The sequence below is a fragment of the Myotis daubentonii genome, chromosome 9 (assembly GCF_963259705.1).
Source record: "Myotis daubentonii chromosome 9, mMyoDau2.1, whole genome shotgun sequence".
NCBI lineage: Eukaryota > Metazoa > Chordata > Mammalia > Chiroptera > Vespertilionidae > Myotis > Myotis daubentonii.
Genome location: NC_081848.1, coordinates 43,557,018 through 43,577,186, shown reverse-complemented (window position 1 = coordinate 43,577,186; position 20,169 = coordinate 43,557,018). Strand labels below are relative to the sequence as shown.

The 20,169-nt window shown below is 36.6% G+C and overlaps 1 protein-coding gene and 1 long non-coding RNA gene across 13 annotated transcripts in view; both read left to right on the top strand.

Annotated features, from left to right (window-relative positions):
* Nucleotides 1-20,169, top strand: part of NUP98 (nucleoporin 98 and 96 precursor) — a 108,836-nt gene that overhangs the window by 34,258 nt on the left and 54,409 nt on the right. For 6 of the 12 annotated variants that reach the window (XM_059708597.1, XM_059708598.1, XM_059708602.1 and 3 more), the window contains 4 exons: nt 1,035-1,172; nt 3,287-3,425; nt 10,425-10,517; nt 16,704-16,844. In XM_059708597.1, coding sequence (XP_059564580.1) covers nt 1,035-1,172; nt 3,287-3,425; nt 10,425-10,517; nt 16,704-16,844 — 511 coding nt within the window. The remainder of the gene's footprint in view (nt 1-1,034; nt 1,173-3,286; nt 3,426-10,424; nt 10,518-16,703; nt 16,845-20,169) is intronic. The other 6 variants (XM_059708603.1, XM_059708594.1, XM_059708596.1 and 3 more) reach the window with 5 other exon arrangements.
* On the top strand, nt 3,432-9,888 carry LOC132240869 (uncharacterized). The gene is made up of 2 exons (XR_009454421.1): nt 3,432-8,091; nt 8,128-9,888. It is a non-coding gene; the product is annotated as an uncharacterized LOC132240869 (long non-coding RNA).

Genomic DNA, 20,169 nt, shown 5'->3' with positions numbered 1-20,169 from the left:
CTTGTTCAGTCCTGATTTGCTGGATCCCAGCAGCAAGCTAACCTACTGGTTGGAGCATCTGCCTCCTGGTGGTCTGTGCACATCATAGCGAGCAGTTGAGCAGCCTTAGCATATCATTTGCATATTATGCTTTGATTGGTTGTTAGGTTGTTCTGCCATTTGGTATATTACCCTTTTATTATATAGGATAGGACTAGAGGCCTGGTGCGCGAATTTGTGCGTGGGTGGGGTCTGGCCAGCCCACCCCAGTGGGGGCCAACAGGGGTCAGGTCGGCAGGGGGGCAGGGGAAGGACGTGGGAGGTTGGCCAGCTGGCCCTGCCCCTTATGAGCCGGTTGGGTTTTTTTAAATATATTTTTTTATGATTTCAGAGAGGAAGAGAGAGATAGAAACATCAGTCATTGATCTGCTGCCTCCTGCATGCCCCCTACTGGGGATCGAGCCTGCAACCCAGGCATGTGCCCTGACCCGGAATCAAACTGTGACCTCCTGGTTCATAGCTCAATGCTCAACCACTGAGCAGCACCAGTCAGGCCCTGGGGTTTCTTTTTATAGTGATAAAAGTGTTCTAAATTTAGAGAGTGAGGATGGTTGCACAAAACCATTGAATAGTGTATAAATGAGTAAATTTTATGATATGTAAATTATGTCTCAATGAAACTGTTTAAAAATACTACTTTAAATTGTCACTTCAACAGTAGTCCATTAGTGCAATAATTTTCTTTTGTGAACTAATGCATAAGTAAAATATCTTAAACATTGGGCGATACAAGCTTTGCTTATTTGAAATTTGGTTCTGCCACTCCATAGCTGTGACATATTGGTCAAATTTTTGACTGCTCTGAGGTTTATTTTCTTTAGGAAAATTGCCCAGCTTTTAAGGGTTGTTGTGAAGAAAAGAAATGCTCTATGTACAGTGTTAAGGATACTACTTATCACATAAACTTAAAAAAAGTCAACTATTATTATTAATCTAAGAAAATCTCTTAAAATGACTACTGTAGGACATCTTTTAATCTAGGTTATCTTTTGCAGGGCTTATTTGGAGTAACCCAAGCCTCGCAGCCGGGAGGTCTTTTTGGGACAGCTACAAACACCAGCACTGGGACAGCATTTGGAACAGGAACAGGTCTCTTTGGGCAGACCAGTACTGGATTTGGTGCTGTTGGTTCGGTAGGTTTTTACATTTGATTATAATATGAAGATGTGTCTAAATCTGTTAAGGGAATTTCTAAAAAAGATTTGACTTGTTTTTCAAATATTTTATTGGGTATATTATATGATTTGATACTGAAAAGTTATTAGGTAACTTTAATAGGTCACTTTTCAAATAGTAAGTTCTTTTTTAAACTTCTTTACCTCATTCTTGTGTGCAGTTTACTTTTGATAGCACACTATCCTCCAATTTGTTAATTAAAATTGTTGAGTCTAAATTGAGATGCTTTGATTCTTAAATCAGGTAATTTTTAACTTTTTGTTCTGACCTGTTTTAGGTGACAAGTTGATATGATATTTGAGAATTAAATATTTTTGGTATTGATCAAATTGTTAATTGTTGGTGTTTTTACAATTCTCATGTTGCTGGAGGCTTAACTGAATTATTTTCCTTGTTATTTAAGTAAATTATAATTTTAGAATGTGCTTGACTTAAAAACAATAGTAAATTCTTGATTACCACTTAATTGTATGCGAATTAGTATGAAGCAGTCAATTTGTATTATGTACCCATTATAAAAAGCTTTAAACATATTGTTGTGGGTAATTTAAAAAAATCTCCAAAACACGTAGTTCTGATTTTATAGAGATTGGAATCTGTTATTTCTTAACTTTGTTTGGTTAGCTAGTTGAGGTGAGAAATTGTGAAAATTATATAATGCCTCTGAAAGTTATTTTTAAATAACCTTATTGAGATATAATCTACGTACCATATAATTTACCCTTTTAAAGTTTACATTCAGTGGCTATTTATTATAGTCACAGAATGTGAAACTATCACCACAGTCAATTTTAGAATATATTTATCACCCTAAAAGGGAACCTCATACTCATTACTTCTCATTGCCCCCAATTACCTCAGGCCTGCTTTCTGTTTATGAATTTACCTATTTTGGTCATTTCATATAATGTGTGGTCTTTTGTGACAGATTTCTTTCGCATAATGTTTTGAAGGTTCACTTATATCAGTGGTTCTCAACCTTCCTAATGCTGCGACCCTTTAATACAGTTCCTCATGTTGTGGTGACCCCCAACCATAAAATTATTTTTGCTGCTACTTCATAACTGTAATTTTGCTACTGTTATGAATCGTAATGTAAATATCTGATATGCAGGATGTATTTTCATTGTTACAAATTGAACATAATTAAAGCATAATGATTAATTAAGTGAGAAATATTGATGTGAGAGAAACATATTGATTGGTTGCCTCCTCCAGGAGCCAGACCAGGGCCCAGGTCAGGGAGGAGCCTGCAACTGAGGTGCCCTTGACTGGAATCAAACCTGGACCCTTCAACAAAAACAATATGTAATTATATATGTGTTTTCTGATGGTCTTAGGCGACCCCTATGAAAGGGTCGTTTGACCCCCAAAGGGGTTGAGACCCACAGGTTGAGAACTGCTGATTTATATTATAGAATGCTTAAGTTTTTTATTGTAATTGCTTCTACTGGCTAATTAAATACATGGTACATTTCTGTTACCAAGTTAAAAAAAATAAATTTGATTCCTATATTATTTTTCTTTGCCTCTCTAAAATCTTCTGTTTGCTGAGGGATTTCCATTAACTTCTGAGGCTGTATTCATAATGTTAATGTTGCTCAGACTAGTTTACTTTTCTGCTAGTCTTTTTTTTTAAATATATTTTTATTGATTTCAGAGAGGAAGGAAGAGGGAAAGAGAGATAGAAACATCGATGATGAGAGAGAATCACTGATCAGTTGCCTCCCACATGTTCCCCACTGGGGATTGAGCCCACAACCCAGGCATGTGCTGTTGACCGGAATCAAACCTGGGACCTTTCAGTCCACAGACTGATGCTCTATCCACTGAGCCAAACCAGCTAGGACTCTGATAGTCTTTATTCATCCTCCTTTTATCTTTTTTAAAAAAAATATTTTTATTGATTTCAGAGATGAAGGGAGAGGGAGAGAGATAGAAACATCAATGATGAAAGAGAATTATGGATTTGACATCTCTCCTTTCCTTCACACCAATCCCGCATACCCGAGTTAACCTCTATTTACTGTTTTTTATACTAAAATTTTCCCCTATATTCTGTTCTTTTTAGACCCTGTTTGGCAATAACAAGCTTACTACATTTGGAACCAGCACAACCAGTGCTCCTTCATTTGGTACAACCAGTGGCGGGCTCTTTGGTAACAAACCAACCCTGACTTTAGGAACCAATACAAACACTTCCAATTTTGGTACATATAAAAAGCAGGTTTGGCTCTCTTAAAGTTACACTGACTATACCACACATCATTCTCCTGATTCATATGATTGGGAATATTTAAAAATTCTCAGGTAAGCTATAGCTCAATGTCAGTACAAGAGGGAAAGATTTAAAATCATGGACATGGGTTGAGATACAAGAGATATTCAATTGCCTTTCCTCATTCATATATGTTTGAACTCTCTACTTAGGATAAAATGGGCCATTCAGCACATGCAGCAGTACTTTGCAGAAAGTTGGTTCTCTAATGGAGATAGATTTTTTCCAAAGGACACATTTTCTTTGGATTAGTTTCTTAAATCAGTAGTTGAGAACCCATAAATGAAACATACTTGGTTGAGATAATACATTCTGTTAGGCCAGGTTTTAAACAGGGGAGTAGTGCATAGAAACAAGAATGTCATGATTCTTGTTTTAAATGTTATTTTTTGAGATTTGATTATTTGAGTCTTTTTTGATTTTGTGGATTTTTAGTTATAGTTGCAAAAGCTTTATTTTTTATTGCACGTTCATTGTAAAAAATTCTGAAAATTCAAATAAGATTGAACAATAATTGACAAAACAAGCCCTAAACTATTCTTGGGGAAAATTAAAACCCGTTTAAAAGAAACATCATACAATATTATGTTAAATGCCTCCTATAACTACCAAATTAAATTTTCAAACAAATTCAACATTATTGTGTTAAATCAGATAATGGAAAGTTCATTTTATCACCAAATGAAATAGTGGTTTAAATATTTGCTAAGGATTTCAGATATATCATTAGGTGCTGGATATCTGGTGGGATGTGAATGCAAAGACATGGTTATTTGCCATAGATCAGTAGTCACATAGTTTTTCAGTGAGTTTTTTTAAAAATTGATTTTAGAGAGGAATAGAGAGAGAGAAAATCAATGTGAGAAACATCGATTAGTTGCTTCCCTTACACACTCTGACCCACCACCTTTTTGTTTATGGGACGACACTCCAACCAACTCAGCCACACCAGCCAGGGCTCAGTGAGTTTTTAAATGATCTTGTAATGTACTGGAGAAAGGGACTATCTTAATTGACCATTAAAAGGTTATATTTTTTACAGTAATATGAACTATGTGAAGTAGATATGTCCTTGTCAGGTACCAATTCCAATATTTATGTATTTCGTAACTCCTTTTGCTTGATCGCTCCTAGTAAGGATTGTCATTCCACCTATAATTCTTTTTGATTGTACTCTATGAAAGAAAGGTTTTGAGGCAGTGGACTTGGTTAACATGGACATCTATTTTGTGTACTTGTTTTTATCTACAGAATTAAGATGGAAAAGATACTTAAGCATTAAATCAGTGCTTTAAACCTTTTTTTTTTTTTTAAATCACTATCTTCTCCAAGGAGCCATTTAAGACCATTTTAGCCCTTCCAAGAACCATTTTTGCTCCCTTTGAAAATGCGTACATATTTTTTTAAAGTATTGAATGGCTTTGTTTATTTTTAAATTATTTTTTTATTGATTTCAGAGAGGGCGGGAGAGATAGAAACATCAATGATGAGAGAGAACCACTGATTGGCTGCCTCCTACATGCCCCCTACTGCAGATTGTCGCTGCAACTCGGGCCTGTGCCCTTGATGGGAATCGAACCCAGGACCTTCAATTCACAGGCCGACACTCTATCCATTTAGCCAAACCAGCCGGGGTCATATGTTACTTCTATTTGACTTAGTGTTTGTGTAGGCTGTACTTGATAAAATAGGCTAGACTTCTGAAATGTATTTGATGTTATTCCATGATTGCAGATTTTGGGTTTATTTGGAGATTTTTTGTTTTTGTATGAATATATTTATATTCATGTTCAGTGATTTGAAAATAAAAGGTCTCTTCATTATCTGATGTGTCTCACCAACTTACGTACTGAAGTTGAATTGCCCTTTTTTAAAATTCCTAATGTTGACTGAGTGCCTGGCAATTAGTAGGTGCTCACTAAAAGTTTGTTAAATGAATTAAAGAATGAATAATTGGGGCCCTAAGAGGAAGGATGCCCTGTAATTTCTAAGTCAGATGGAGGTTGCAGGGCAGCAGTTTTGTTATACTCTTGGAGGAACTTACTTCAGTATTGCTGAGAGATCTAGATCTAAATAAAGCTTTCTTTGATTTTCCTATTTTTGTGGGAAGTTGTCAACTTTGATTTTGTGGGCAGAGATAATCTTGTGATTTAGAAATAAGTCCTATAACAAATCTGGAAATGGAGTAAGAGATTTGGGGCCATCATTATGTCATTGTCATTTATACTATTCAGTATGGGATTGTGCTTCATAATGGTAGTGATTAATCCACATTATTCAAGGTTGGGATACCTGCTACAATTAATTGATGTTGCCAGATCATTCAGTTATTCTTTAGAGTTATCAGCTTGTTTTCTTGGTAAATACTTATGGACAAGTTTAAGTGACTATGTGATAATGTCTGAATTTCTGAATAAATGGAATAGATTTAAGGAGGATGAAGATCCTTTGGGTATTGATAAGATGGTACTTAGCAGTAAATCAGTGGTTCTTCTGTGCTGCTTTTGTATACAAATAGCTCCTTTAACTATCTTAGACATCTTTTTTTAAGCTGATTTTTAAAAATTGATTTGAGAGAGCCCGGCCAGTGTGGTTCAGTGGTTGAGTGTCGACCCAGGAACCAGGAGGTCACAGGTTCGATTCCTGGTTGTGTGCTTGAACTGCAGTAGGGATGTGCAGGAGGCAACCGATAGATGATGTTTTCCTCTCATTGATGTTTAAACTCTATCCCTTTCCCTTTCTCTCTCTCTCTCTCAAATATCAATAAAATCATTTTTTAAAAATTGATTTAAGAGAAGCATCAATTTGTTGTTCCACTTATTTATGCATTCATTGGTTGCTTCTTATATGTGCTCTGATCAGGGATCGAACCTACAATGTTGGCATATTGGGACAACCCTCTAACTAATTGCGCTACCTGGCCAGCGCTAAGCTGATTTCTTTAAGGTATAATTATATTAGTTTCAAATATACAACATAATGATTCAGTATTTATATATATTGGGAAATGATCACCACAGTAAGTACAGTTAATACCTGTCACCATACATAGTTACAAAATTTCTTTTTCTTGTGATGAGAACTTTTATGATTTACTCAGCAACTTTCAAATATGCAATACAGTATTATTAAATTTAGTCACCATGCTGTACATTATATCCATATGACTTATAACCAGAAATTTGCAGTTTTGAACCCCCCCCCCTTTTACCTGTTTCACTTATTCCCCCACCTCTAGCAACCACTGATTTGTTCTATCATGAGTTCACTTTTTATTGTCTTTTTTTGGATTCTACATATAAGTGAGACCATGTTGCATTTGTATTTTTCTGTCTTTTTTCACTTAGCATAATGCTCCCAAATTTTATCTTGTTGATGACCAGATTTTATTGTATTTTTATCTCAATAATATTCTGTCCATATGTGTGTGTATGTGTGTGTATCTATCTATATATATATATATATATATATATATATATATATATATATATATATATATATATGGATACACACACATTTTCTTTATACTTTTATCCATCTTTGGACACTTAGGTTGGTTCCATATCTTGGCTATCTATCTATATATATAAAAGCCCAAGTAACCGTTCTACCGGTAGCTATGACGTGCACTGACCACCAGGGAGCAGACTCTCTGACTGGTAGGTTAGCTTGCTGCTGGGGTCCGGCCGATCAGGACTGGGTCAGATGGGCCAGACACGCCCTGGAGCCCCCCCCCACCCCACCCCCGCAGTCCCTCTCCAGTCCTGATCGTGCACTGGTGGATCCCTCGGCCTGACCTGTGCCCTCTCTCAATCCAGGACCCTTGGGGAATGTCCACAGACCAGGCTGAGGAACCCCACTGGTGCACGAATTCGTGCACTGGGCCTCTAGTCATAAATAATGAACATGGGGATACATATATTTTTTGAGGCAGTTTTTTCATTTTCTTTGGATAAATATCTGCAAGTGTAATTGCTGGGCTGTATGACAGTTCTACTTCAAATGTTTTGAGGAACTTTGATACTGATTTCCATAGTGGTTACACCGTACATTTCCACCAACAGCGCACAATGGTGCCCTTTCTTCCACTTCCTTGCCAATACTTGTTTCTTGCCTTTTTTGATGTTGGCCATTCTAACAGGTGTGAGGTGATAATTTATGTGGTTTTGATTTGCATTTTACTGGTAATTAGTGATGTTGAGCACCTTTTTTGTGTACCTGTTGGCCAAATGTAAAATGTCTATTCAGATTCTCTGCCCATTTTCTAATCAGATTTTTTTTTTTTTTGCTATTGAATTGAATTATTTCTTCATGAATTTTGGATATTAACCATTTATTCAGATGTATGATCTGCACATATTTTCTCCCATGCAGTAGGTTGCCTTTCATTTTATTGATGGTTTCCTTTGCTATATAGAAGCTTTTTAGTTTGATGTAGTCCCACTTGATTAGTTTTGCTTTTGTTGCCTTTGCTTTTGGTGTCAGATCCAAAAAATCATCGCCAAGATAGATATCAGGGAGATTACCAAATATGCTTTCTTATAGGAATTAGTTGGTTTCAGGTCATATGCTTTCTTATAGGAATTAGTTGGTTTCAGGTCATATGCTTTCTTATAGGAATTAGTTGGTTTCAGGTCTTACGTTTTAAGTCTTTTTAATCCATTTTGTGTATGATGTAAGATAGTGGTCCATTTTGATTCTTTAGCATGTGGCTGTCCAGTTTTCCCAATATCATTCATTAAAGAGACTGTCCTTTCCCATTCGTATATTCTTGATTCCTTTGTTGTAAATTAATTGATCATTAATTGTTCTTAATTTTAAAAATTGTTTTGAAATGACAGAGGTGATAAACTTTGTCAGTAAGAATCTGAGGAAATGTGTGGTATAAACAGTGTAAGTTGGGACTTATTTCCCTCCTGTGGGTTTGAGGTAGTTCACAAATATTTTGTTTTCTGCTGTTTATGGGGATGGTTGCTACTTTCTGGTTAAATTTTAACTCAAAAAGAATATCTCCAAGTACATTTTTTTTCTTAAATATAGTTTTATTGCTTTCAGAAAGGAAGGGAGAGGGCGATAAAAATATCAGTGATGATTTATTACCCAAATATTTTGACATTTTGCAAGGTTGGCTGCCTCCTGCATGCCCCCTACTGGGGATTGAGCCCTCAACCTGGGCATGTGCTCTGACCTGGAATCGAACCGTGACCTCCTGGTTCATAGGTATACATAAAACCACTGAGCCATGCCAGCCAAGCCATTCTTTTTTTCTAAAAGGATTGTGCTTGAGTAGGCAGTACTCCATTTTTGTAGCGAAGCTATTAATTAGCACAATTGAAAAGTTTTAATAAATGTATGAATTAAATCTATTAAGATGAAGTCAGATTACTGCTTGGATTTTTAAATGACTTTAGAAATATGTTCTCAAATTGTTTAAATTCTTCAACTTTTTTCTTAATCTTTTTTATTGAGATAATAATCCAACTATTGACCTGACAATGTATAATCTTAGTAGGTGATACTGTCATATATTCCAAGATACTCTGTTTATTCTATAAATCTTTTGTATTTGTTCCTCTCCATGATATCTTTAAAAAAGACTTTCAAGTATTTTACCAACAAGGTTTGCTGGCCAATGATTGATTATTGTTTTCCTCTTATGAAAGAGATTAATGATATGTTTTATTAGTTTTTTTTGTTGGTACGTAGCTCCAAAAAGAGTGCAGAAACAGTGTGGACACATCTGAACAAAAGAGAAATAATAGCAGTACTGTGATGTATGTGTGTTTGTGGGGAGATCTATGGAATTTACGGGGGCATCAGGAGTTTTCTAAATGATGGGTCATAGTGAAGGAGGATGGTGTGTTTAACTCTCCATTATCTCTTTGAAACAATTTAATTCAAGAAAAGTTTATGAATGGTTCTTTTCTTTTTAATATCAGCTAGCTGAATACTTGAGTGCTCCTATGAGCTGATTGAATATGACACCATTAAGGCTTCTCATGTGTGATCAGCTACTTTTTATTATCCATGTAATGTCCATTTGTTCAAAACAAAAGTTGCTTTAGAGATTTTTATTTTTTTAAACCTATTTTTGTTGATTTCAGAGAGGAAGGGAGAGGGATAGAGAGATAGAAACATCAATGATGAGAATCATTGATTGGCTGCCTCCTGCACGCCCCCCTACGCAACCCAGGCATGTGTCCTTGGCCGGAATCGAACCTGGGACCCTTTAGTCCGCAGGCCAACACTCTGTCCATTGAGCCAAACTGGCTAGGGCGCTTAAGAGATTTTTGTAGGTAATTTTCCCCTTAGCAAGAAACTTTAGATTCAGTGAAGTGTGTTTATTTGTTGACTGTCTTATTTTTTAGTGAAAGTTTGAGGGAATGAATTTTTTTTTTAATGTATATTTTTATTGATTTTTTACAGAGAGGAAGGGAGAGGTATAGAGAGCTAGAAACATCAATGAGAGAGAAACATCGATCAGCTGCCTCCTGCACACACCCCACGGGGGATGTGCCCACAACCAAGGTACATGCCCCTGACTGGAATCGAACCCGGGACCCTTCAGTCCGCAGGCCAACGCTCTATCTACTGAGCCAAACCAGTCAGGGCAAGGGAATGAATTTTTCTTCTCATAATTTATCATGAGACATAGGTTGGAAACTTTGAGCTGTACAACGGTAATGTTTCCCAAGCTCAAGCACAATCACTTTGCTTTTAAAAATTGGTATTATCCTATACTGAATTGGTATTTCAAGGTTGAAATGTATTAATAGGAAGACTTGTAGTATTAATAAATTAGCCTACCATTAGGATATCTAACTGAAAGGATGTAAAACTTAGGGTCAGACTGCTTTGCATTAAAGTCCCTTGTGCAGGAAAGTGAGAGTTGTATTTAAAGTACAGTCCACTCATTCTTTTTTCTTTCTAGGTTTTGGCACAAATACCACTGGGAGCAGTATTTTTGGAAGTAAACCAGGACCCGGGACTCTGGGAACTGGACTTGGTACAGGATTTGGAACAGGTAAGGAATTGTACAATGAGATTTAGGAAGTAATAATTTTGGCTTTCTGATTGCTGGAATTTAAGACTTGTATTTGATATATGCCTGGAAATTAGAGGTCTAAATTTTCATTTTCACAAATGGGTTTATAAAACATGAATCCGGTTATGCTTTGCTAGGTTTTAAAACATTGCCACATTTTTCTTAATGCTCCCTTTCTATAAAATGTTTGTCCTCTGACAGTCTTGGTCTCTCTGGGGTTTTCAGTGTGTAATGCAAGACTTGTTAATATGGTGACATTTTTAACTTTGGGTTCCCCTGTGTTATCTTTGACCAGGATTTGAGACCTTGAGCTATATATTGAGTAAGCTTTATTACCCAAATATGCTGACTTTTTGCAGAGTCTGTGCATACTTTTCAATTTTTTTCACCTTGATACAGAACTGCAATGTCACACCTCCTGCTGTTGATAATTTTTTTTTCAGTGTCTTTGAAGACATTGACCCTTCTACCTGCCTAGCTGCTTTAAACAATGGAGAAGTGGTGGTAGTCATAAAATGAATAAGTGCTCTAGCATGTACAGTTCAACAAGGTTGTTTAAGCATATAGTTATGCCTTCTTTCCCAGTTTATCTGACCATGGGTATGGTCATTTACTTCTATACCATTTATTTCCATTGGTCTTTGCTTCCGCTGACCAGTTATTTGCTGTCTTTGCTTCTATGCTCTGATTGTTTTTCATCCTTTTTAATAGAATATTTTATACTCTACAAACTGTTTGTTTTTAAATAAAAGATATAAGTGCTTGTAAAATATTTTTCAACAATATAGTAGTATCATGAAAAGTCCACATATTTCAGTTGTGAAGTATAGCTATTGAAAGTTTGGCATGTATCTTGTCAGACCCCTTTAAATACATTTTTCAAACATGTGTTTAAATATATATACACATATATAGGCTTTTTTTGTTGTATTTTTCAATGGAAACTATATTCTACATGAGTGGTTTTTAAGCAAACAATTAGTTGAATATGGTATTAATGTGGCTGCAACTAGCATTTAAAAAAAAAACTTTATTGATTTCAGAGAGGAAGGGAGATGGGAGAGAGAGATAGAAACATCGATGATGAGAGAGAATCATCAATTAGCTGCCTCCTGAATACCCTCTACTGGGAATCGAGCCTGCAAACCAGGCACTTGCCTGGCTGGGTATCAGTCCATGACCTCCTCATTCATAGGTTGATGCCCAACCGCTGAGCAACACCAGCTGGGTACAACAAGCATTTTTTTTAAATGAACTGGAATTTTAATAAAATTATTACATAAAGCAAGGTTAAGTATTGTTTTATTTAACTTGTTTTGGTTATGTAGCGTATGAGTGTTCAGGGTCTTAGTGTATTTCACATTATATGCTGCAGTCAGAATGTTTCAAACTGAAAGCAAGTGCCTTATATAGTATTCTATGTTTCTTGTTTTCATTTCCCATGACATTTTTGGCATGTGTTTTTTCTTTTGTTTCATATATATAGCTCTAACTCATTTAAAATATATATTTTTTTATTGATTTCAGAAAGGAAAGGAGAGGGAGAGATAGAAAGAAACATCAGTGATGAGAGAGAATCATTTATCAGCTGCCTCCTACACGCCCCCTGGACTGCAGCCCGGGCATTGGAACCCTTCAGTCCACAGGCTGACGCTCTATCTATTGAGCCAGACCAGCTAGGGCTAACTCATTCTTTAAATATAACTTCAGTATTTTAGTGTGTGTGCTCACGCATATATAGTACATACATATACATATACACACTGTAATTTAACTTTTCCTTTTTCGATGGACATTGGAGTTATTTGATATTATTAGCAGTGCATTAATAAAGATCTTTGTGATATAATTTTGTGTGTTCGTATTATATAGGATTGATTCTTAGAATTGAAATTCTGTCAGAAAAGACACAGATTTTTTACATTTTGGTCAGTATTGCTAACAATTTGCCTTCTAAAAAGAATGCCAGTTTGCCTTTTTGTTCACATTGTATAAAAGTGCTTATTTCTTAATACCTTTTCCATATTGTTGGGCTTTTTCATCTTAACATGCATGATAGTGAAAATTGGTATATTGTAATTTGCACTTCACTGATTAGCAGTGAAGGATATCCTTATGTATGTTTACTGGCCATTTTAATCTTCGAATTCCCTATTCCATAATATGTGATCATTGTTTCTTAATTTCTGAGAGTGCTTTATATTTTGTGGATATTCTGTTTGGTTGTATGACAGTTTCATTTGAGCTTTTAAACTTACCTAAATTCTATCACATGTATAACTAAACAATTTTTTGTACAATGTGACTCCTAAACTTAAGAAGAATATATTGTCTGACATAAATATTTTTCTTTTAATCCCGGAGGAAAAATTAGCTTTGGTGTGGTCAAATTAAGAGTTTTTCCCCCAGGGTAATTTTGACACTAGACAGGATAGTAACCATAAGTCTAAGGCCTAGGTAAGATGCTGCTCTAATGTCTTATAGATACTTCCACCAAGTCTTTATTTTACCTTGTTCATGTTATCTTATACAAGTCTTATTTTTACGCGGTCAAAATTGTCATTCTCTCCTCTTTGGCTTTTTGGTCTTGCAGGTTATGATTAGCAATGCCTTCCCTCTTAGACCAAGATTATAAACTGTTCTATCACCTCTTTTGTGATGCTATTGTCTTCTATTCCACCATAACATAATATCTCAGCCTTTTTATTAGTTTGAATATATTTTGTTTTTCTTAAAGAGTTCTACCTCACAGACAATGAACTGCGTTTTTATTATTGTTATATATTCCTCATTCATGCCTTGTTCCCATAAACTAAAAGGTAAATAGAATTAATAAAGAATTTTAAACCCCAACCTTAGCAGCAGATCATACAGGGAAATGAGAATTATAAGATCAAGCATATGCTATTGGAATCCTTTGATGATTGATTACATCTGCTAAAGCAGATTTTTAGCTTTGAGAGGAATGTGTCTGGAGACTACTATATATAAACTTCCACATTCATGAACTCTGCATTTCATGGTATCATAAGTAGAATAACACTACAGCTTTGGGCTGAGTTTTTGGGGGGCATTAGGTAAATCGGTATTCTGTGCAGCTTCTTGTTTTCAGTGATGGAGATTCAAACTCATACCTCAAAAGAAGTAAATTTCCCTGTAACATAGGCCTTTGCTTACTTCATGCATAGTTGACGAGAAAGAAAAAAGAAAAAAAACATATATATATATATATATATATATATATATATATATATATATATATATATATAAAGATTTGATGTGCCCTTAGATTTAAGTGATCAATCAATAGAAAATATTTTATATTATTTGGTAGGTGATTAAAGTCCCCTTCCCTCCATGTGCTTCTATGAAGGAACTCTCATTAAATCATGGGCATATCAGTTTCTTCATTGACATTAACTATCAATGTTATCAATGGCATGCCATTTTCTTGGTAATTCCTTAGTAGTAATGTTAAGAAGTTTTATTTTATTTTTATTTATTTATTTATTTTTTAAAATATATTTTATTGATTTTTTTACAGAGAGGAAGGGAGAGAGAAAGAGAGTCAGAAACATCGATGAGAGAGAAACATCGATCAGCCGCCTCCTGCACATCTCCTACTGGGGATGTGCCCGCAACCCAGGTACCTGCCTTTGACCGGAATCGAACCTGGGACCTTTCAGTCCGCAGGCCGACGCTCTATCCACTGAGCCAAACCGGTTTCGGCAATGTTAAGAAGTCTTAGTACTTAAAGTTTCCTATGAAATAATAAGTTTAAGGGTACAGCTAATAAAGTCAATAGTTGTACTAAGATATACACAGAAAAATCTACCCCATGCTAATTCTAAAATTTATTAGAAGATCTCAAAAGGAATATAATTATTTTCACTTCTTTGTGGAGTTTTTGAGATCTCTGTTACCATGGTGCCCCCATATATCTTCCTTATGACTTCTCCACCTAATCATAAATACAGAACATTTTATAAATTGACATTCTCATGCTCAAGAATGTCCCTGGTAAGTCCTCAAAGAGCTACTTGTGCATACTGTAAGACAGAGCTAGATAAAATACATCATTCCCTTGATAAATTTAAACAGTATGTAGGCCATTTTGTGACAGTCCCTTTCCAGGTCACCTGAACCTCTCAATATCTTTTTATACTTTTGTGGGTTATTGAAATATAGTGGTTTTTAGAATGTTTGTTGGTTCTTTATTCATGGCTGCTGCAAAGGTAAGGGAAATACATACCCATTCAGAACAGACATTTTTATCCATTTTATGTGTTTGTGGATTTCATCTAAGTTTTTATTTGGGAGTAAAGATGTGTTTGCTATCTAGAAGAATAAAGATTCCTGGGGAAAAAAAAAAAAAAAGGCCAGAACCGGTTTGGCTCAGTGGATAGAGCGTCAGCCTGCGGACTCAAGGGTCCCGGGTTCGATTCCGGTCAAGGGCATGTACCTTAGTTGCGGGCACATCCCCAGTGGGGGGCGTGCAGGAGGCGGCTGATCGATGTTTCTCTCTCATCGATGTTTCTAACTCTCTGTCCCTCTCCCTTCCTCTCTGTAGAAAATCAATAAAACATATTAAAAAAAAAAAAACAAGGTTCCTGAAATTTGGCCAATAACTATGTCCTTTGAGAGAGTAATATAATTTTAGTTTTTCTTGGAATTTTCACCAAATTCTAATGGTTTAGGATTTAGTCCCTGTTCCAGAATAGGATTTTTAAGGTGAAATAATCCCATTGCTACATTGTTTTCTTCTTATTATTAATGAGATTGGACAGTTATGGAATATTTTGTCCATTTAGTAGTCACCCTCACCATTTTATAGTGTGAATTTTCTGAGTATAAACTTTCTATTCTTTTTTTGGTTATGATTTCAAAGCATTTCCCATTTGATACTTTTAACTTTCAATTGTTATATCTTTGAAATGATTTTAGTGATTTTCCATATCTCTGTCAAGATGTGTATGGCCCAGCCAGCGTGTTTCAGTGGTTCAGCACTGACCTATGAACCAGAAGGTCACAGTTCAATTCCCAGTCAGGGCACATGCCCGGGTTGTAGGCTCAATCCCAAGTGTGGGGCTTGCAGGAGGCAACCAATTAACTTACTCCTAATGCCTTGGCAGGGCCTGATTAAATGATTCAGTGGGCTGTATGTTCCCCACCCAGCTTAGAAGGAACTTTAGATCTTCCAAATTGCCAATAACTTCTTGAGGAGGAGGAGGAGATGGAAATCTTTTAAATAAATATATGCAAGTAACTTATTCTAAATAAGTGAATTCTCCCTAATTCATACTTTAAAAACCATTTCTGACAAGATCCATAAGTTAAGAATTATTTGGCTTTAAAATATTACACGTTTCTGCAAAGTTGAGAATTATTTGGCTTTAAAATATTACACGTTTCTGCAGTTGGTTTCCCTCTGGTGAAAATAAGTTTTTTGTTGTTGTTGTTAATCCTTACCCAAGGATATTTTTTCCATTGATTTTTTTTTAAGAGTGGAAGGGAAGGGGAAAGACAGAGAGAGGCACATCGATTGGTTGCCTCCCACATGTGCCCAGGGATCGAGACTGCAACCACATGCCCTTGACCAAAATCCAACCCATGAACCTTCAGTCCATGGGCCAACGCTCTATTCTGAGCAAAGCCGGCTAGGACGAAAATAAGTTGTTATTCCATCTGATCTGATTCATACTGAAACTTGATTCTCTTCAGTAATCTTATCACAAGGCATTTAAATTAAATCTTTATTCATTTAGTTTTTTTTATAAAATCCTAAAGTTAATAGCTCCTACTTCCATGCTTATACAGATTAAATGAGATGATACTAGTTATTATTTGAAGAGTGTTAATATCTACCATCTACTTGCTTAATATGTATTTACTTTAAATCTTAGGATAAATATCTAAGTTATGTGTTATCTTCTTATAGTTGAGGAAACAATACAGAGAGGTTAAATATTTTGCTTATGACATTTATAATGTACTCAGCACAGTGCATGGCATATAGTTAGCCTTTACTATATTGGGTCTTTTGTTGAAATGAATGGTCAACAAATTATAAATTTTCCAAATGTATTATATTTTTAAGTAACTGGCCTCTGTACAACATTCAAAGGATCTTCTGTGGCGCATTTTTCTTTCCTCTTGTCTCCATAGCTCTTGGTGCTGGACAGGCATCTTTGTTTGGGAACAACCAACCTAAGATCGGAGGGCCTCTTGGTACAGGAGCCTTTGGGGCCCCTGGATTTAATACCTCGACAGCCACTTTGGGCTTTGGAGCCCCCCAGGCTCCAGTAGGTAAGTTTCAGTCACTTTAGAAGGCTTTTCTTAGTTTATTTCTTGCTAATACTTAACTTGCTGACCTGATTTCCCACTTTACCTCTGTTCATCCTGAGCAAAGCAGTACAGGCATACATGTCATTGAATAATTATGTAGCGCAGAAGTACTTGTAGTAGATCGTGGTCTTTCTTCCTTCCCCGTACTCAGACCTACTTACCCAAAGAAACCACTTTTGTTATAGCTTTAAATTATCTGGTATATAATTAAGTTCATATTTCTGAATGATGTGCTTACATTGCTGTTTTGCTTTAAGTGTAAGTAAATATAAATTGTTAATGATAGATGAAAATTTAGCTCATTTATCACCTGTGTTCTTTATGTATTTCTCCCAATATAATGTTTACTAAATTCCCTCTTTAGTTTTATATATTGAAGTGTTTATCATACTTTATTTGAATACCCCTTCACAGTTTTTGCGGTACCTGCCTGCCACCTTTATTAATGTTCCTAATTTAAAATTAAGTTTTTAACTTAAATATCTTTTTAAAGGCAATTATGTTTTACCAGAAAGGAAAAATTGATACCACCTATCATAAATAGAGATAGATAGGTAGATAGATAGACGTTTAAATTAATCTCCAGTACTATCATAACCCATGTACCACATTTTGAGAAGCCCTTGCAGATTATATTTTTTTAACTTCTGTAAAAATGGAGGATAGTATTTCTTGACTCCCCTTGGTCAAATAAGAATATTATTGCCCGTACTTTCGTAACTTTTTTCTCTCCCCCCCCCATCTTTATATTTTTATATTAATGAAATTGATAATATGTTCTGTTTTAAATTATTACTGTCTTCCCTTCTTTGGGTAAGGCATAAAAGTTGCAAATGAACACATTTATTATAACTATGAAAACATTGCTACCCAGCCAAGGACTCTAGCTTTTCCTGAGATTTCTGATCCTTTCCCCCTCTTTGCATTACCAGCCCTTATTGCCTTCCCAAACTAGTCCAAATTCTTAAGGATGGCCTTAGAATTGTTTTTATACCAGAATACTTTATTCTTTGATCCCTATGTCCTCTACAGCAGTATGAACTCTGATTATTTCCTAGGCCTTCAGTATTGCTCCGGCATATTCCCTTCTACTTAGTGGGCACTGCAGTGTCCTGGGTATAGGGTTTTCCTCTTTATTTCCTGAGCTTTCTGGAATGTATTTTCAAGTAAAATATATATGAAAGGTAAACTGACTACTTGCAGGTTTAAAAATACCTTTATTTGTTTCTCACACTTTAATGTTATGGACTTTTGGTGTGAAAAGTAATTTGCTCTCAGAACTTTTGGTGTATTCTTTCTTGCATTAATCATTACTGATGAGGAGTCTAATGCCTTTCTGATTTTTGAGACTTGTTCCTCCACTCCCACAAGCATTTAGGATTGCCCTTTGTCCTGATATTTCAGGGATCTGCTTTGATCTTTTCTATCATAATTCTTGGTTTTGTTGTGTGTGGGGGTTTTTTCTAGGAGATTTTTCATTGTCTTCTAAATCATCAGCTTTTCATACTTTTATTTTTTATGTATTTCATTACTTTTTTAATTCTCACCCAAGGATATGTTTTTATTGTGTGTGTGTTTTGGTTTTGAGAGAGAGAAAGAAAGAAAGAAACAGACAAACATATGTTGACCAGTTGACCAGTTGCCCCGTACAAACCCCCCTGCAACATTGGTATGTATCCTCACCAGGAATCTGAACCCGCAACCTTTTGGTGTACGGGATGATGCTCCAACCAACTGAGCCACCTGTCCAGGGCTGTTTTTCTTTTTTAAATGTGTTTTTAAAATGTATTTTATTGATTTCAGAGAAGAAGGGAGAGGGAGAGAGAGATAGAAACATCTGTGATAGGAGAGAATCATTGATCGCCTGCCTCCTGCACACCACCTACTGGGGATCGAGCCTGTGACGACCTTCTGGTTCATAGGTTGATACTCAAACACTTAGCCATGCCGGCTGGTCTGTGTTTTTTATTTATTTACTAGGGGCCCGGTGCACGAAATTGGTGCACTGGGTGTGTGTGGGGGGGAGGAGTGTCCCTCAGCCCAGCCTGCCCCCTCTCACATACTGGGAGCCCTCAGGCGTTGACCCCCATCACCCTCCAATCGCAGGATCGGCTCCTTGCCCAGGCCTGACGCCTCTGGCCTAGGCGTCCGGCCCGGGCAGCGGGGACCCTCAGCTGCAGCGGCCCCGTGATCGTGGGCTTCGCTTTAGGCCCAGGCAAGGGACCCCTAGCTCCTGGGACTGCCAGCTTCGACCATGCCCAGCTCCCATCGCTGGCTCCACCCCTGCTTCCTGCCATCACTGGCCAGGGCGGAAAAGGCACCTGATTCTCCGATCATGGCTGGGGGGCAGGGCAAAGGCGGCCCCAGGGCCGCCTTTGCCCTGCCTCCCATCTCTTAGCTACCCCCTGCGTTTCCGATCACTGTCAGTGGCAGGGGGCTTCTTCCTGCTTTCCCTTTCGCCTCCCTGCATTGTGCCTACATATGCAAATTAACCGCCATCTTGTTGGCAGTTAACTGCCAATCTTAGTTGGCAGTTAATTTGCATATAGCCCTGATTAGCCAATGAAAAGGGTATCGTCGTATGCCAATTACCATTTTTCTCTTTTATTAGTGTAGATTTATTTTTATTTTTTATTTTTTTAAAACATATTTTATTGATTTTTTACAGAGAGAAAGGGAGAGGAATAGAGAGTTAGAATCATCAATGAGAGAGAAACATCGATCAGCTGCCTCCTGCACACCTCCTACTGGGGATGTGCCTGCAACCCAGGTACATGCCCTTGACCGGAATCGAACCTGGGACCCTTCAGTCCGCAGGCCGACGCTCTATCCACTGAGCCAAACCGGCTACAGCTGTGTTTTTATTTTTAATATGTGAAAATTCTTTCTTGTTCCTTGAAAGTTTTTTTTTTTTTTTTTTTTTAAATCATCTGGTTCTTAGATACAGTTTTTTCTTGGAACTCTGAATTTGTTAATAGGCATTAAAATTTTTTTTAATGCTAAAGCCTGATTCTAATGTTTGCACAGGTTCTCCTGTTCCTTAATTCCTCAGGATCATTTTTGTTTTGTTTTGGTCTTACTCTTTAATGCATTGTGACTTTTTCCACTTATATTTAAGAATAAAATAATAGAGCCATAGCCAGTTTGGCTCAGTGGATAGAGCATCGGCCTGCAAACTGAAAGGTTCCAGGTTCGATTCCAGTCAAGGGCACATGCCCGGGTTGTGGGCTTGATCCCCAGTGGGGGAGTTGCAGGAGGCAGCTGATCAATGATTCTCGTTCATCAT